Raw genomic sequence first — 19,221 nt, 5'->3', positions numbered from 1 at the left:
ATCATCTGGTTGTAGGCTTTTCTTTGAGGGTAGTTTTAAAATTACTAATTCATTCTCTTTTTTTTATTCCCATTCATTATAGATCTTTTCAGATTTTCTCTCTCTTCTTGATTCAGTTTTGGTACTTCGTGTCTTTCCAGGAATTTATCCATTTCATCTCAGTTATCTAATCTGTTAGTATACAATTGCTTATAGTATTCTTTATAATTTTGTTTCTGTAAGGTCAGTAGCGCTATCTAGTAATAGATTTCTAACTAGTAAATAGTTGCTTTAATCTAGAAAATGAATTAACTCTTAACATTTGGGGCCCTTTCTAAGGATAGAAGGTACAAAGAACATGAAAAGCAAAGAACTATTGAGTCCCTCATTGTTATTGCTAACAGTGAATAAGCAACATCAGCGTTAATTCCTGCCTGGCACAGAATATCGAGACAGAGCCTTTAGGAAACAAGTAATGTTAAGAGCGGGTAGCTTCTGCTTTTTAATACTGTTCAAAGGAATATCTCTGGGTTATGAAATCCTTTTCCTAGCAACTTGCCGGCTGCCTAACCCTTGAGCAGAAACACTTTACCTGATTGTCCAACTTTCCATCTGAGAGTAGAGGTAACATTACCACTTGCAAAGCCTGTCAGGTATTCATTTTTCATTGCAGTGTCTCAGCAATTCTTTAGAAACCTTATGTAGGTCAAATCTCATTAGAGTAAACTCCAAAGGACTGACCAGATTTTTAGATGGTACATTTCTCTCTCATATTTAAGTTTCTCTCATTTTATAGATTTTCCAGTTTATGAAATGTGTCAGAACATAACCTTTTATATGTATAATGTAAAATCTTGAATGCAGGGAAATTTCAGACTAAAGTATGTATATATGTATACACACACAGCACACACACACACACACACACACACACACACACACACACAGGCAACATACAGAAGTTCTAACATGGAAGAGATTATTTTCAACTGTGAAACAGCAGAGAATAAAAGATTTCTGAGTCCAGGATCCCCACTCTGACAAGTACATTCCCATCCTAACCCTTTCTTAACTCTTTGGCTAAAAATAAGTGTGCAGATTTTTTTTTTAATCAGTGAAAGACTTTCTATCTCTTAATAAAACATTTAGATTCCCATTATGGAAATTTATTATAAAAGCACTTTCAGAATGCTGTTTACTGGTCAACAAAAGATAAATTGTTAAAATTAAGCGATACTATACATTAAATGTTCAATTTACTAACAGTTTAAAACCTTTCGATTATTGCAGACAACAATTTTGTATCTCTCTTTTTTTTTTTTTTTTTTTTTTGGTATCTGGGCCTCTCACTATTGTGGCCTCTCCCGCTGTGGAGCACAGGCTCCGGGCGCACACGTTCAGCGGCCATGGCTCACGGGTGCAGCCGCTCCGCGGCATATAGGATCTTCCCGGACAGGGGCACGAACCCGTGTCCCCTGCACCGGCAGGCGGACTCTCAACCACTGCGCCACCAGGGAAGCCCTGTCTCTTTTTTAAAATACTCTATATTTTGAAAGAGAAGTGCTCACACTGTAAAAAGAGAACAGGTAACTTTAAGTAGGAGCTGTCTGCATCCAGAACATAAGCCTGTTGGTGTCATTGTTAAGGAAATCAGTTAGTAGATCAAATTATTGGTTGTAAATAGTATAAGCAATGAGATTTCTCAATTGGAAGAGACAATTTAAGTCCTAGAAGTTGGCTGCCAAGGAAACCACTGACTGCAGTGGCCAAGATATAGAAGCAACCTAAATGGCCATCAGTGGATGAATGGATAAAGAAGATGTGGTGTGTGTGTGTGTGTGTGTGTGTGTGTGTGTGTATACACACACACACACACACACACACACGTTGGAATATTACTCAGCCATTAAAAAAAAAGAATGAAATCTTGCAATTTGCAGCAACGTAAATATTTCTGGAGAGTATTATGCTAAGTGAAATAAGTCAGAGAAAAACAAATTCCAGGGTTTCCCTGGTGGCGCAGTGGTTGGGAGTCTGCCTGCCAATGCAGGGGACACGGGTTCGTGCCCCGGTCCGGGAGGATCCCACATGGCGTGGAGCAGCTGGGCCCATGAGCCATGGCCGCTGAGCCTGTGCTCCGCAACGGGAAAGGCTGTGGGAAATAAAAAAAAAAAAAAAAAAAAAAAAAAAAAAAAAATCCATATGATTTCACTTATATGTAGAATCTGAAAAAAAAACAAAAACAAATAACAAACAAGACAGAACAGAAACAAACTCATAGATAGTAGTTGCCATAGGAGGGTGGGGTGGGAAGATAGATGAAATAGGTGAAGGGGGATTAAGAGATACAGACTTCCAGCTATAAAATAATGAAGTCATGGGGATGTGATGTCCACATAGGGAATATAATCAATAATATTGTAATGACTTGATATGGTGATGGATGGTAGCTGGTCTTATTGTGGTGACCATTTCATAACATATAAAAATATTGAATCACTGTGTTGTATACCTGAAGCTAATATAACATTCTATGTTAATTATAACTCAGTTTTTTTAAAAAGACTAGCAGAATTTTTATGCAGACTAGTATGATCAGCTTGTGGTATTTTCTACTCTCTTTCTGTAAAAGGCAGGGGAGAAAGGAGGAGGATAGCAGGAAACTTGGAAAGGTATCTTTTCTGTCGGAAGGAGACAAGGAGTAGATTGTTCTCTTTGGTTCCCACTAACTTTTTATTTTGAAAATGTTTAAATCTTGAAAAAAAGTGAAAGAAGAGTACGTTTTATATACTCTTCACCTAGATTCACCAGTCTTTAACCATATTTGTTTTCTTTTACCCTCTTCTACACACACGCACACAGAAAATGTCACAACCATTATAACATTTCATTTCTAAATACTTCAACATGTATTTCCCAATAAGACATTGTCTACTTAACCACAGTACTATTTACCAAACCCAAGAAGTTTTCAGTTGATACAATAATTTATCTAATGAACAATCCATATTAATATTTCCCCCAATTATCCCAATAATGTCTTTGGCTTTTTGTTCTTTTTTAATCTAGGATCCAGTCAGAGCTCCTTCGTTGTATATATTGATAGTTATCGTGTCCTTTTAATCTTCCTTAAAGAATAGCCGCCCTTCTTTTGACTTTAATGTCATTATTTTTTAAAAGACCAGGCTGCTTTTCTTACAGAATGTCCCACAGTCCAGACTTACCTGATTTTTCCTTATGATTATATTCTGTTTAATATATTTGAAAAGAAAACTAACAAAGGAAATGCTTTCTATTTCATCACATCAGGAAGCACATAACATCAGTTTGTCCAACTGTTGATGACACTCAGTTTAATCACTTGGATAAGATGATACTCACCATAATTTTCCATTGCTATGGTATCTTTTCTCCTTATAATTTAGGAAAATGTGAGGTTGATACCTTAAGACCATGGGAACATTGTTCTTCAACAGCCTTCTCCCAATGGTTTTAGCATCCATGATCCTTGCCTGCATCAGCTGGAGGTGCAAAATTATTTAATCCTGCCTTTACTTCATATTTATTAGGTGACTTTCCTCTGTAAAAAGAGCTTTCTCTCCCTTCACTTTTTGTTTTTCTATTCTGTTTTGTTTGGGGGTTTGGGGGGTTTTTTTGGTATTATTGTGGACTCAGATTATTTGTTATTCAATATGCTATAGTCCATTATTGTCATTATTCTTTTTGATATTCAGATTTTCCCAAAGTTGACCAATGAAAGCACCATCAAACCAGCCTCTGTATCATTTTGCCATGTCTCCATTTTTCTTTTCCTTTTGTTCGCCTAACATATCCTAGAAATTACTCCCTATCAGTTTCTCGAGAGTATCCCCCTTCTTTTTATGGCTTTGTATATTCCAAATATTGTTTATCATAGTTTATTCAACCAGTACCTTATATGTGCACATTTAAGTTGTTACCAGTATTTTGCTACTACAGATAATGCTGCTGCTTGTGTTTTATATATATGCAGCCTATTCTTTTAAGATAGTATAAATGTTCAAATAAATTGAAGCCTGTTAAGCTAAGAGAACATAGTATTTTACTTTAACATTTTTCTAATCATAAAAGTTGGTAATACACATAATTCATAAAATTCAGAAAAACAGTCCTGAAATGTATGGAGTTAAAAGTGAAAGTATTCCTTTACAAACCTGTATTCCCACCCCTGCGCTATATCTACTCCCCTCCCCCAAACTGTTAACAGTTTGATCTGTAATGCTTCAAACTTTCTTTTGTTGTAATTGGTGGTGGTTTTATTTTTTCCATATTTAGCATGCAAACATACACTCGGGGCCAATTTATTTAACTTACAAAAATGTGATCTTGCTACAGATGATCTATTATGACCTGGTGTTTTTACTTTATGTGTCTTAGATATCTTTTTATGCCCTTACGTATTGAGTTAGCTCATTTATTTCAGTAGCTGTAGCTGTACGATAGTTCATAATATGGATTTACCATCGTTTATGTAGCCATTTTCCTATCGATATTTAGATTGTTTCCAGTTTTTCAGTGCTATAGACAACTGCAGTTAATACCCTGGAACATGTCTCTGCCTATGTTCAAGCATTTCTGCAGGCTAGATTCCAGGAGGTAGAATGGTTAATTAATTGTCATTGATTCACATTTCTGCAGTATCTTCCTGACATCCTTACCAACACTAAGTATTAGCAATATTTTGTATATTTGCCAATACAATGAATAAAAAAAAAAAAAAAAAGTAGGGAATTCCCTGGTGGTCCAGTGGTTAAGACTGTGCACTCTCACTGCCTAGGGCCTGGGTTCAATCCCTGGTCAGGGAACTAAGATCCCGCAAGCTGAGTGGCCAAAAAAAATGAATGGTAACTTATTGTTTTAATTAGCATTTTTCTGTTACTAAGGAGATTTGTTTACTAGTCCACGTTTGTTAGCTACTAATTTCTTCTATGATTGCTTACTTTTGTCTGTGGGAGTTATTTTTTTTAGTGGAGTTTTTGTATATAGTATCCCTTGCTGTCTGAACTTTTGCTGCCCAAATTCTGGAATTAAATAGATTTGGATAAATGCTTTGAGAAATCCCTTACTATATGTACCCTCGCTACTCTCCATCCAAAATCAAATTGTTTCAGATAAAAAGGTGCCACTCACCTTCCTAACTTGCCATCTAAATTCAGACTGTCCAAAATCAGGAATCAAATAGGATGAGATAGAGAGGAAGATTTGTATTCTCATACTGATCTCAGTGTTAACAACTTTTTTCTCCCTGTGTATTGTTTATCTTTTGTTCTTGTTTGTGTAGTTTTACACAATAAAAAGTTGTAAATGTTTATGTTAAATATCTGTTGTTTTCCTCTATACTAGGTTTTGCTTTGCTTAGGTTGGCTTTTCCCATCTAAGATTTTTTTTTTCTTTATTTTTAAAACTTATTACAGAATACTGAGCAGAGTTCTCTGTGCTATACAGTAGGTCCTTGTTGGTTATCTCTTTTAAATATAGCAGTGTGTACATGTCAATCCCAAACTCCCAGTCTGTCCTTCCCCCCTGGGAACCATAAGTTCATTCTCCTAATTCTGTGAGTCTGTTTCTGTTTTGTAGATAAGTTCATTTTAAGATTTTTAAAATCTATTTTATTTTCTTCTATACGATTATTTTTAGAAACACTGAAAGTTTTAGGTGTGTGAAATTATTTTTATGCATAGTCAATTTTATCAACACATTTATAATAACTTATTTATCATTAATTTTAAATACTACCTTTTTCATATACCAGATTCTTATGTATACAAGGATGTTCCTGCAACAGTACCATACTGGTTTTTTCTGTCTTTTTGAGTTTTTGGGGTTTTTTTGCAGTACGTGGGCCTCTCACTGTTGTGGCCTCTCCGATTGCGGAGCACAGGCTCCGGATGCGCAGGCTCAGCGGCCATGGCTCACGGGCCCAGCCGCTCTGCGGCATGTGGGATCTTCCCGGACTGGGGCACGAACACATGTCCCCTGCATCAGCAGGCAGACTCTCAACCACTGTGCCACCAGGGAAGCCCAGTACTATACTGTTTTAATGATTATTTTGATATCTAGATGAGACAGTCCCTTGTTCTTTTTTAAATGTTTCTTGTTTATTATTGTTTAATTTTTCTTCCAGTAACGTTTTAGGGGAAAATGTCTCCCTTATCATTTATGCTTCCCGCAGCAGTGTATGAGAATGTGCATTTTCCCAGGTCTGGGAGAAACTGGCTGGGGATCCGAAGCCAAGGTTAAGACTTGAATAAACCTAGAAAAATTAAAATCAAATCATCTACCCTCTAACCTGGGAGAAATCAATAGGTTTGTAACACTGTTAAGTGTTACCTAAGTGTTTGTTTAGCATTAACTCCTTTACCTTCTAGGTGTAACCCTCTCCCCTCCAAACTAACCCCTTTCACAGCCATCACAGAATTTCACATCACATTACTTGTGTACATCCACTTCCCTCTACCTGGCATTTCTTCTCATTCCCCACCACCTCCCCCCAGCAACCTCACTTCACCTTCCATATTTTTTGTGTGGGGAAATCTCATTTGTTCCTAAAAACTCAGTTCAGATATTGCCTTTTCTGGGGAAGTTTTTCTTCATGCCAACAGTAAGAAGATTGTTCTAATCTTTGTGCCTCGTGTTATTTATTCCTAATATTATCATTATCAAACTTTGAGCTGAATCAGGACATATATGCCAAATGCTTTTGAAAAAGAATAAAATATCCCTGTCTTAAGGGAGCATACCAGAGAATGAAAGGGAACCTTAAGATAGAAGAAAAATAGGTATAAACACAGATATTATATGTGATTCTTTATAAAGTCACTAACAAGAGAGTTTTTATATCACTTCCCCAACCTAACCAGGTTTATTAGATTTTATGGCTTATGTGCTAAGCCTTAGAAAAGGTGCTGATACACAAACTGAGACATTCATTTGAATTCCATATGGGATGTGGCATAAGCAAAGGCACAGAGTTAGGACTGAATGCGTCATTATCATGGGAGTTTCAGACCTGTAAGGAAAATACCAAGAAATGGGATTAGAAAGGCCTAAATATTCAGTAAAATATTTGGAAATTAGTAGCCTCCTATAACGTGGATTTGAATTATAAATGAACAAATATTCTGAATCTTTTTTTTTCTTCTTCAGTATTGGATGAACGAATATACCTCATCCATCGGAATTGGAGTTTTTCATTCAGGAATTGAAGTATATGGCAGAGGTACGTGTACACACAGTCTAAATATACTTTCTGAAGATTTTTCTCATTTAAAGGAGTTGCAAAATCATGACTGTAGCTCTTCTTTTTTTTTTTTTTTTTTAAGTACTTCCATACTTTGAAAAGTAGAAGAAAATCTCCCCATATTTGTTTATACTGTATTTTGGAAAAATGCCCAAAGTGGAATGTATCTGGGGAGAAAGTACTCAAAGTACACAAGCGTACATTGATTTGATTATCTTTTATTCTAGGTACTATGTCTTAAAAAATATTTTCCTTTCAAGATTGTTATACTATGACAGTTTTGCCTTAATATGTATTGGCATTCCTAAGAAACCTTGCACTTTGGAAAATAGTGTGATAAAAATAATCATTTTGGTTGGAAAAGGGTTGGTGCTAGAATGTCAAACTTGAAATAACCAATTTCCTGAGGGAATTTCAGTAATAAATTTGTTTTCCTAGACCTACAAATATATAAAGTTTAAAAATATTGCTGAGCAAATCCTGCCTTTGATTACATCTAGCTTTTTGCTTAAGAATGATGGCCTTTGTCATTAACTCAGCCCTTTTTATTCTTTATTACCCTTCATTATGATAAACATAACTGGAGCCACTCAAATCAAGTAGCTCTGTTTCAGCAGCTTTTTCCTTTGTTCTAATTCTCTCTTGATACAGGATAATCTCCTGATCAAGTTGTAAGTAGAATGTTCTGCATAAGACAGATCACATTGCTGATTTCATCAAGCTTGTAATAATATACTAGTTTGAATCATAAACTCACCATATAGCAGAAATGCTTTTATTTGCTTCAGCTAGGAAGTCTTTGCTGTAATGTTACTGCAGTTTACTCCCAGTTACCCCTGAAGACTACATAACAACTTCAGCTAATACAAAGAAAAGGCTCGTTTACTGAAATGTGTCAGTGTGGTGTTTTACTGTCCCTTTTTTATATGCTAAATTAACTGCTTCCAGGTGCAGTGTTCCATACTAAATAGTGGCTATAAAGATCTGCCATATAAGCTCCATTTTACCTGAAAGACTGCACCTACCAGGTAATTCCAAAAAGCAGCGAGGTTTGTGCTGAAAGTTCCAGTGGTTGGAGTATTGATACGGGTGAAATGGTAGTCTGTGGATTTGCTCCCTGTTTGATTTGGCTTTTGCCAAAGTTGCATGTATATTCCCTTTTAGCTGAATTTGTATGGTGTGTTACAGTTTTTTTTTTTTAAGCGCCATCGAATTTTGGACCACATGACCTCGCTGCTCTGAGGTAGATTGGAGCATGAGATATTTTCTCCATTTTTCAGATGAAGAAACTAAAGCTCAGACCTGCTGAAAGTCATACTGCTAATTAACAGAACTAGGACTTGAACCCAAGTATTCTTATATACTAGTCCATTATCCATTTATCTACCTAATCATTGCTCCCATTCATAAAATGACTTAGGAATAATTAGAAACATGGCTCAAAACAGCAAAGCCAGGGCCAAATACATTCCTAAAAGTGAATTATTACTTCTTGAATAGAAGAATAAGTGGGTCTACAACTTTCCTTACCATAATTGAGAAAGTTGAAAATCGAAATACGATCTTTCCACATCTAACCTTATCTACAGTGTTTTATAAAATTCTGTCATTAAATTTTTAATGTATGTTTTAGAATTAAATGCTAAATACTTTCTTATTCTACATTATTGCTTTTTTTTCCTGAAAGGTCTGAATCAAAAGTAAATGTATTGTAGAATTGCCTTTTTCTTTCCCATGCTTTGTTCTGACCTTATAAGATTGTATTTAATAAATTTTAAGTGACAAGATTAATTTAAGCATTTGTTTGGAATACTTTAAGTAAGTCTACTAAGATTTGCCACTTAAATATCGAAGTATCTAGTACCAGAATTGTAGCCAGAAATTTTATTTCCTTCCTGATTTGAAACCCTTCTCCATTTTTGTTCTGAATGAGAGTTTATATCTGATGAGGCTGGATGTACATTCACTGTAGTACAAGTAGCTCTCTCCTAGCTTAAAGATGTGCTGTGGAAAGTGTGTGTGTCTTTATGTGTGCGTGAGTGTGTATGTTAATTTTGCAGCTTATCTTTTCTTGAATGAGGGGAATTGAATTCAGTTTTTCTGGTTTGCTAATGTTTTTTCCCTCTTACTCAAAGATAAAACAAGAGTCTTCATCTCAGGAACCATGAAAACTCATTGTTATTAGACAGTTTTTCCAGTAAAGTCCAGTTTTGAAATTTGATCACTTTAATTTAGAAAGTGGCAAAACACAGAACTGACCACCTACATACTTTGGCGTGATAGGTAAACGCAGGGACTTTTTTCACCTTTGAGTGTTAGCCAGTCTCCTCTAGCCAGTATAAAGTAAATATAGAAGTCAGGATTACCTTTGAGCGTCTTTTGTTATTAGAGTTTCAAGTCCTTTATGTCAACTGTTCTATACAAGTAATAGGTAAATAAGATGTTTGTAAAAGCATTACTAAATTGAAAAATATTTAGATGGTATCATTATTATCCTCATCATTTATTAAATCTGATTCAGCATACTGGTTAAGTTTTATGTGATAAATACTAAAAATCATGAGTTTTCTCTTTTCAGAATTTGCTTATGGTGGCCATCCTTACCCCTTTTCTGGAATATTTGAAATTTCCCCAGGAAATGCTTCTGAACTAGGAGAAACATTTAAATTTAAGTAAGTAGGGAGGATAATTTTTATTACACTGTCTTAGATGCCAAAGCTTGTTTTCAGGCATACAGAATTCATTCTGTAGATTAAAATCTAGGAACTTAAAATGTTTCTTTAATGTTGTTTTAATTGCGGACACTTTAAAATCAAATCTAAATTGTTGTGTAAAGATAGTAATCAGCCAAATAAAGTGCCTGAAATAAGGAAGTCTGTTGCTCTTATTCAGGACCCACAAAAGTTACTGTGTCTACTTTAAAAGTGATTTTACCTGGTATAAGATTCTGCTTTAGAAAACATTTCCTATATAATGACTGCTTCCCCTCAGTCTCCTATTTGGGGGGAGATGGAGGGAAAGTTTTATTGTGACCTACTTAACACTCTTAAAAATCTCTTCATTTTCCCAATGAAAGGGACACTGTTTACAAACTTGAAATAACTAAACTAAAATAATTTGAATAGATCAGCCAAGAAACTGTTGTTAAGGTACGTGTGTTATGTGTATTGATAAACCTAAAATTATGGATCTGAGTGTACTGTGGAGCCTTATGTGTAGTAAACAGCACTGAAAACCTGAATGCTAATAATCAAATTCCCATTCCTTAATTGAGTTTTGTATTTAAAGTGATATTTAGAATCTTAGTTTCAAGGAACTTTAAAGAAACTTCTGGACCTATAATAGTTAACTTGCCAAGTGAAAAATAGTGAAATAAGGTTATAACATTGAAATTCAGTATAGGGTTGTATCTTTTTATCACTACTGAGTTAATTATTCTCTTAACCTATAACTAATTTGAAATATTTACACACAGAAGTGCTATAATGCCAGCCTGAATCCATTCCTTAGGTCTCCCTTTGGTCAAAACTGCTAGATAAAAGGATTTTCTAAGTGTTGTCAGCTTTCTTGGATGCCTGACTTGTATCTGACTAAAATTCTACTCTCTATTGAATGATGTCTATTGCATTTCCAGGGTAGTAGTTTGGGAGTGGTGGCGGGGCTGGTTGCTTTTTTGGTTTGGTGTATTGTTTTCTTGGTTTGGTGTATTGTTTTGGAGGGTTTTGGGTTTATAATGCTTTTTTAAAAATTAGTCATTTGACAGTCATCTCACTGCAGCCGAGTGGCAGATAACTTAAAAGATTATTTCTAAGTGAGAATATGACCAGCCATTTGATGGTGAGTGTAATTAAGCAAGAATATTTGCAGCATGGATCTGGTTCTCTAATAATGTAACTGCTAATGTAATAGTAATAAAAATAACTGTGATATTATATTTTTAATATGACACTGTTTAATAAAGAAAATGACTTATTTTGCATTTGTATTATTTAGAAGTGGTATACTTAAGAGTTTATTGCTTTTAAAAAGTAGAAAATAATCGAAATTATTAAAATACCTCATTTACCTTTTAGTCTTCTCACAGTAACCCTGCTTTGTTACATCAGTCATAATATTCCTGGCAATAAGCATTTCTGGAAATGAGTCTTTAAGCATGCCAATAATACCTATAACTCACGCAGCTATATTCTTTTTTTTTCTTTTTCTTTTTTTTTTTTTTTGTTCTTTAAGAGAAGCTGTTGTTTTAGGGAGCACCGACTTCCTGGAAGATGATATAGAAAAAATTGTAGAAGAATTGGGAAAAGAATACAAAGGCAACGCTTATCATTTGATGCATAAAAACTGCAACCACTTTTCTTCGGCTTTATCAGAGGTAAGTTAAATTTTATTCTAAAAGTTCTTCAAATAAATAACCCTAGTATATTTACTGTCCCACTATATTTAATCAATTATTTTTTTCTGATTATTTATGTTATGTAATATATGGTGTTTTATTTCTTTTATGTGAATATTTCTTTTATATGAGTGACCTTTCCAAAGTTGGTAACTTTAGAGTGAGCACAGTTTTAAACTGTAATTCTGTTCATGACTTTGCAGTGAGTAGAGTGAATACAGTAACGGGTCTCTTCTCATTCTAATTTGTTTCATCACAATCTTATATTTTCACTTAAAAATTAATGCCTAGGGGGTTGGGGAAGAAAAAAATAATAAAAAATTTTAAAAACTAATGTTTAAGTGACTTCTGCTTCTTAGCCACTATGATTTCTCTTTTCCTAAATTTTAGTTGCCAACTTGAAATTTTTCTGGCTCGTACTTATTAATAAGTAATTCATTTCTCCTATTATATTTTTTTTTTTTTTTTTTTTTTTTTTTTTTTTTTTGTTCTTTAAGAGAAGCTGTTGTTTTAGGGAGCACCGACTTCCTGGAAGATGATATAGAAAAAATTGTAGAAGAATTGGGAAAAGAATACAAAGGCAACGCTTACCATTTGATGCATAAAAACTGCAACCACTTTTCTTCGGCTTTATCAGAGGTAAGTTAAATTTTATTCTAAAAGTTCTTCAAATAAATAACCCTAGTATATTTACTGTCCCACTATATTTAATCAATTATTTTTTTCTGATTATTTATGTTATGTAATATATGGTGTTTTATTTCTTTTATGTGAATATTTCTTTTATATGAGTGACCTTTCCAAAGTTGGTAACTTTAGAGTGAGCACAGTTTTAAACTGTAATTCTGTTCATGACTTTGCAGTGAGTAGAGTGAATACAGTAACGGGTCTCTTCTCATTCTAATTTGTTTCATCACAATCTTATATTTTCACTTAAAAATTAATGCCTAGGGGGTTGGGGAAGAAAAAAATAATAAAAAATTTTAAAAACTAATGTTTAAGTGACTTCTGCTTCTTAGCCACTATGATTTCTCTTTTCCTAAATTTTAGTTGCCAACTTGAAATTTTTCTGGCTCGTACTTATTAATAAGTAATTCATTTCTCCTATCTTGAAATTTTACTCTGCCAGTTTATCACACACACGCACTTATTTGCCTTCCCAGTTCTTGGATGCCAAGCAGAAAACCAAAAGTAGATCCAAATTAAAGGTCTTTTAAAAAGGAAATGACGGGAAGAAAGCAAAAGGTTATAAAATAAGGTCTGGAGAATTAAATAGCACTTGAAACAGCTTCCCAGCTTTCTGACCCTTAGCAGATGGTTGCAGAAGCCACATCAGGTACCACAGAAATTGTGAAATGTGTAAGAGAGAAAATGAGCTGCTGCTTCAGTGACCTCCCCTGCAGAGCTGCTTAGCTACCTGGCCCTTTTCACTGCCCTCATGGCTTCCACAGCATAGGTTTCAAACAGGACTACAGCAGACTGCTGCTGTGCTTCTCAAATTATTTTTTGAGGACTGGCGGCATTAATATCACATAGGAATTTGTAAGATATACATCATCTCTACCCCACCATAGATGTACTGAATCAGAATCTTCATTTTACCACGATCCCCAGATGATTCATAAAAGTTGGAGAAGCACCCACTAGTCTAGTGGGTGCATTGATACCGCAGAGGTGACAAAGTTGATATTCAAGGAAGAGAGAAGGTAGTTCTAAGCTTTCTTGACCCTAGACATTACATTTGTAGGAAGTACATTCAGAGATCCGTAGAACGTTAAAATTAGCAAAGGTTTTCGATAGCATCTAATCTAGTCTCCTCATTTTATAGACTAAGTAACAGGCCCTGATTGGGGAAATGACTTACCAAGATTGTGGAGAACTCAGATTAGACCCAGACTGCTTAGTTCAGTGCTTGTTATATTTTATCGTTACTTCTTCTGGTTCCAACTTATCCTCTCTCCCAAATAAATTATTAGCTTTATTGAGCATCTGTAACACCACCTCAGCCCTTGTCTAACCCTAAAACCATATTGGAGTTGAGTGCGTGAAGAGCAATTCTAGATGCCCCTGGAGCCATCTTTTTAGGTCACAGTTTTCATGCTTTCACCCGTGTGAGTGCTGAATTGTTAAAGAAACTGAGACTCAGAAGTTAGGGGACTTAGCCTAGCCTAGCCAGCTTGTTAGTGACAACTGAGACTAGAATTCTGGATAGTGGAGAAGGTAAGGGGCTATTTTTAGTAAGCCTCATATAATCAAGGCAAAAAAACTTAACGTTAGGCACTCTTAAACAGTTATTAAATCTAATGTGCTTCTACATCTTTGACAACATGTAGTTTCTACATGTGTCGTATAACCAGTTGCAGATAGAAAACCGTAGCTAATTATAAATGATTGTTGATATATGTACTCTGTTATTCAAAATCGTTCCAGAAATTCTAAGAAGCATCATAGTTATCATTGCAGATGCTTCTCTACAGCAAGGATTAGCAAACCACTACAGCCTGCACACCAGTACCAGCCTACCACCTGTTTTTGTATGGCCTGTAAGCTAAGGATGGTTTTTACCTTTTTTTAAATTTGTTTGTTTGTTTGTTTATTTATTTTTGGCTGCATTGGGTCTTCGTTGCTGCGTGCGGGCTCTCTCTAGTTGTGGCGAGCAGGGGCTACTCTTTGTTGTGGTGCATGGGCTTCTCATTGCGGTGGCTTCTCTTGTTGCGGAGCACAGGCTCTAGGCGCGTGGGCTTCAGTAGTTGTGGCGCACGGGCTTAGTTGCTCCGTGGCATGTGGGATCTTCCCGGACCAGGGCTCGAACCCGTGTTCCCTGCATTGGCAGGCGGATTCTCAACCACTACGCCACCAGGGAAGTCCCGATTTTTACATCTTTAAACCGTTGGGAAAAGGTCAAAAGAAGAATATATAGTTACATGTATAAATTATGTGAAATTTACATTTCAGTATCCATTAAAATCTGACTGGAACACATCCGTACTCATATTTTTAACCTATCATCTTTACTGCTTACAGGCTGCAGCAGCAGAGTTGAGTAATTGTATCAGAAACCAAATGGTCTGCGGAGCCTAAAATATTTACTGTTTGGCTCTTTATAGATAAAGTTTCCCAACCCCTACACTACAGGTCAGATGCATTTGAATCTGATTCAGATTGACTTAAACAATGAGAAAATACTTTATCTCACAAAACAAGAAGTCCAGGATAAGGTGGGCTCCATGTCAGTATGGTCAGTGTCTCAACTGTGTGTCACCAGTGGCCTAAGGTCTTTTTATCTCTCTGAGCTGCCATCCTTAGGGTGTTCGGTTGGCTCTGCCCTCAGGCTAGCTCCCTTTATGGTTTTCAGGTAGTTGCAACAATTTTCGGCGCCATATCCTGATACAGCAACATCAAGAGAAAAAAGAAAGCTCTGTTTCTCCCGTTACTTCTCTCTGAGAAACGGAGACTTTATCCAGAACCTCCCACCCTTTCCAAAGCAGGTCATGTTTCATGGCCAGAATTGGGTCGAATGCCATTTCTAAACCAGTCACTAGCAAGAAGAATGGCATTGCCGTTACTAAATGCCACTGGCCTGAATACCTTCTGTAAATTAATATTTTCAGTGGGAAATTCCAAACCTGAATAAAAGTAGAGAGACTAGTATAATGAGCCTGATATACGTATCACTTAGCTTCAAAAATTATCAACTCATGGCTAATTTTGTTTCATCCATAAATGCCCACTCCGAAATAACACTGATCGCTAGATTACTTTGAAACAAATCCCAGGTGTTATTTCATTTCAGTTGTAAATGGTTTACTTTGTAGCTCCGAAGATAAAGATTTTTTTAACATAACTACAAATATTATCAACCTAAAAAAAATTAACATGCATTCCTTAATATAATGCAAATATACAATGTTGAAATTTTCCCACTTGTCATAATTTTTTAAGTTTGTTTGAATCAGGATAAATAAAGGCCAAATACCCCCTTGTTACCGTGAGGTTCGGTCCGCATAAGAAAGGTAGGATAGATGTCTTGATTCTTTTCCGTTGCTTAACAGTCTTCAAAAAAGGAATTGGTTCCTGTGCTGTGCAGAGAAAAATTAACATAGCAGAGGGCTTTACTGTTAGGAAAGCATATTGTGGAGAGAAGGCCAAGGGTGTGACTGGATAACCTTTTGCTGCTGCTGAAGAGATTAAACATGTGACTCGTGGATCCTCTCAGCCATCTCAGTGGAAATCAGGAATAGAAATGGGATTTTCCAGGAAAGATCTGTAGAGGAACCTCTTATCCAATAGAGTGAATCCCACAGGAGACTCAACATTTTTGAGGATGTTATATTAGCAGAAACACTGCCGGCTTGGACTGAAAGAGGACAGAATGAAAGATGACTGTTGGATTCCGAAATTTCACAGGCAGTAAACAGCCTGGCGAAAAAGGGTAATTTCAAGGGCCCAGATGACAGAACTGAGGGCCGCAGAGGATTAGTCCCAGGCCTTGAAACCTAATGGAGGTTGCCCAGTCACATTTTGAAATTGCTTGGGGGGGCTTCCCTGGTGGCGCAGTGGTTAAGAATCCGCCTGCCAATGCAGGGGACACGGGTTCCATCCCTGGTCTGGGAAGATCCCACATGCCTCAGAGCACCTAAGCCCATGCGCCACGACTACTGAGCCTGCGCTCTAGAGCCCACGAGCCACAACTACTGAGCCTGCATGCTGCAACTACTGAAGCCCGCACCTAGAGCCCATGCTCCACAACAAGAGAAGCCACCGCAGTGAGAAGCCTGCACAACGCAACGAAGAGTAGCCCCCGCTCACTGCAACTAGAGAAAGCCCGTGCGCAGCAACGAAGACCCAGTGCAGCCAAAAATAAATAATACAATAAATTTATAAAAGGAAATTGCTTGGGACTAATGATTCCTTTCTTCCTTCCATGTTCTCCGTTTTAGAATGGGAATGTCTATAACTTACTCTGTGCCGGTCCACCATTATATTTGGGGAGCATCCTACACACACTTTGTTTTCTTAACTTAACATTGTACCATGGAGTTTATTCTGTAACAGTATATAGAGATAGTCCTCATTTCTTTTCACAGCTAAATGGTCCTCCTTGTTTGTGCCAAAATGTATTCAGTCAGTTTCCTATTAATGACATTTGGATTATTTTTAGCCTACAAAAAAGTGCTGTAATGAATAACCCTGTGCATACCTTTTTTTCATATTTTTGCCAGTGTGTCTCTAGAATAAATTCCTAGAAAGAGGGATTACCAAGGTGAAGCTTAAATGCAAAAGTAACTTTGTTATATGAATCAAATATTTTTTGACCACTGCCTACAGTAAGAAATATATTTTACATCATGATCCAGATGTGTACACATAACTAAAACAAGTGTCACAATTTCCCTAGTATCTACAGTCTATTTCATTTTAAGAATTCAAGTTAAAATGCTAAAGCTACTAATGGATCTTGACTCAAAGTTTAAAAGACATTGGCTTGATCACGGATCTGCACACTTTTTCTGAAAGGGCCACATAGTAAATATTTTAGGCCTGTGGACTATTCCTGGACTCCACTCGGCCACGGTAGCCCACGAATTGTAGGCCATAAAAAAAAAATGAGGGGGCATGGCTGTGTTGCAATAAAATTTTACCTATAAAAACAGGTGGCTTTAGTTTACAGACCTCTGTTTGAGGTTAATCAAGCCCCCTGCAGGTGTTGGGATGAAGTCAGCTTCCTGTGAAACACATTGATGTATGGAGGAAGGCAGATGACTGAATGAAACCAGGGTTTAGGAAGGAGAATGAAGAGAACAGCTGCTGGATAGGCAGCAATGGCTTATTACATTAACCTCGCTATTCCTAGTCACCACTCTGTGGTAACCTTCAAATATACATACATCCCCAATTATGTAATATAATGTAGTACTTGTTTGCCTGTGCTTTTTAGAATAGACAGATAGGAATGGTATAATATAAGGTCATTGCTCAGCTTTCCCCCAGATCTAATTCATGCACGTTCTTCAGGTATTTTTAAGTACTGTCTACCTCTCTGTGCTTCCAGGCCTGGTAATCAAAAATGATCAAAACATGCCACCCTCCCTCCATTGAGACCACCGCCTAGCCCTGTAGTTAAGACAGAGACATAGTATTTAAATGTAGCCCTTAAAGCATAGGGCTAAACCTTTAGGGAGAAAAGTTATATTGCTTGATGACAGGTGCCAGCTTATTTACATTTTAGCTAATTTTTGGATGTAAGGTACTTTGAAACCAACTAAGCTAAAGTAGATGGTACTTCCAGATCATAAGTATAATGATTATAATCTTTGACGTGATTGGAGGCAAAAACACCACAGGGACAATAAAGCCTGGATTAGTTAACCCTAGTTTTGACTGCAGAAGGAAAGGAGGATAATAAAGAGTAAAGTTAGTATTATAAAAGACCTAGTTCTTATTATTTGCAGTTGGGAAAAGAGGGGGCTTACAAGTCCTAAGAACAGGATAAGGATGAGAAGTGCCTGGAGCTTCTGTTACTTGAATAGTATCTTGTATTAACAAGTCTTCTATGCGTTCAAAGTACTTCTACATGCTTCTCAAAGCAGTTACAAAGACCAAAGAAAGAAAGGAGCCAAATGGAATTAGCTTGATTTTATAGATGTAAAAAGTAAGCAACTTAACAAAGTTCTTCAGAAAGGAAGGGATGGAGCTGACAGTAGGGGGACCCCAGGCTTCCGAGTTAGGGAGCTGCTTGTCATCAAAGACCGGAAGTACAGCACCGAAGGCTAATGCGCAGTGGCCTTTTTGTATATCCGCCTCCCTCCCCGACCCTCCGCTCCTTGGCAGCTGACCAGATAACCCTAACCTCTCACCTAATACTACACTCTTTCTCCTGTAGATTCTTTGTGGGAAAGAGATTCCTCGCTGGATCAACCGGCTTGCCTACTTCAGCTCCTGTATACCCTTTCTCCAGAGTTGCCTCCCAAAGGAGTGGCTCACTCCCGCAGCCCTGCAGTCTAGCGTCAGCCAAGAGCTCCAGGACGAACTGGAGGAAGCGGAGGATGCTGCAGCCTCCGCTTCCATGGCCAGCACTGCCGCAGGCTCCAGACCCGGGCGCCACACTAAACTGTAAATGTCTCCAAAGTCACGCATTCAGAACTGTCTCTGGCAGTTGAATATCACTAGAGAAGAGTAAAAGAGTAAATGTCCTCTGGATATTTTGTATGCAAAGATGGCTCTCCCCCAAATCCCAGTTTTTCAGCTCAGGATTATATTTGTAATCAAAAAAAAAAAAAATCACTTGGCGCAGGAGGGAGAACTTTGTATGAAGCTGCCCTCTGTCTTTTTTACCCACTTGTAAATTTGGATTTACTTCTGTTTTATATAAGCTCTGTTAAGTTATGTTTACAGTATTTTGTATCGCTGTTTACAAATCTTGCATGGACTCCTGCCACCATGAAAGAAGAAAACCTTCATGTCTTCAAAAATTAGGCAGGTAATCTTTGTACACTTCTGACAATTGCCCGAGCTTCGGCATAAATAATAGGCACACAAGAAGGTACTTACACAGTTATAGTCACCATCA

At 36.8% G+C, this 19,221-nt stretch overlaps 1 protein-coding gene across 2 annotated transcripts in view; it reads left to right on the top strand.

The window, feature by feature from the left end:
* DESI2 (desumoylating isopeptidase 2) overlaps positions 1 to 18,853 on the top strand; it is a 39,495-nt gene extending 20,642 nt beyond the window's left edge. For both annotated transcript variants that reach the window (XM_024754488.1, XM_024754480.1), the window contains 4 exons: positions 7,165 to 7,237; positions 9,837 to 9,930; positions 11,489 to 11,630; positions 18,535 to 18,853. In XM_024754488.1, the coding sequence (XP_024610256.1) occupies positions 7,165 to 7,237; positions 9,837 to 9,930; positions 11,489 to 11,630; positions 18,535 to 18,768 (543 nt within the window). In that variant the 3' untranslated portion in view covers positions 18,769 to 18,853. The remainder of the gene's footprint in view (positions 1 to 7,164; positions 7,238 to 9,836; positions 9,931 to 11,488; positions 11,631 to 18,534) is intronic.
* Positions 18,854 to 19,221: the final 368 nt, after the last annotated feature.

This window comes from Neophocaena asiaeorientalis, unplaced genomic scaffold (assembly GCF_003031525.2).
Source record: "Neophocaena asiaeorientalis asiaeorientalis breed wild unplaced genomic scaffold, Neophocaena_asiaeorientalis_V1.1 scaffold524, whole genome shotgun sequence".
Classification (NCBI taxonomy): Eukaryota; Metazoa; Chordata; class Mammalia; order Artiodactyla; family Phocoenidae; genus Neophocaena; species Neophocaena asiaeorientalis.
This window is presented reverse-complemented; position numbering and strand designations above follow the sequence as displayed.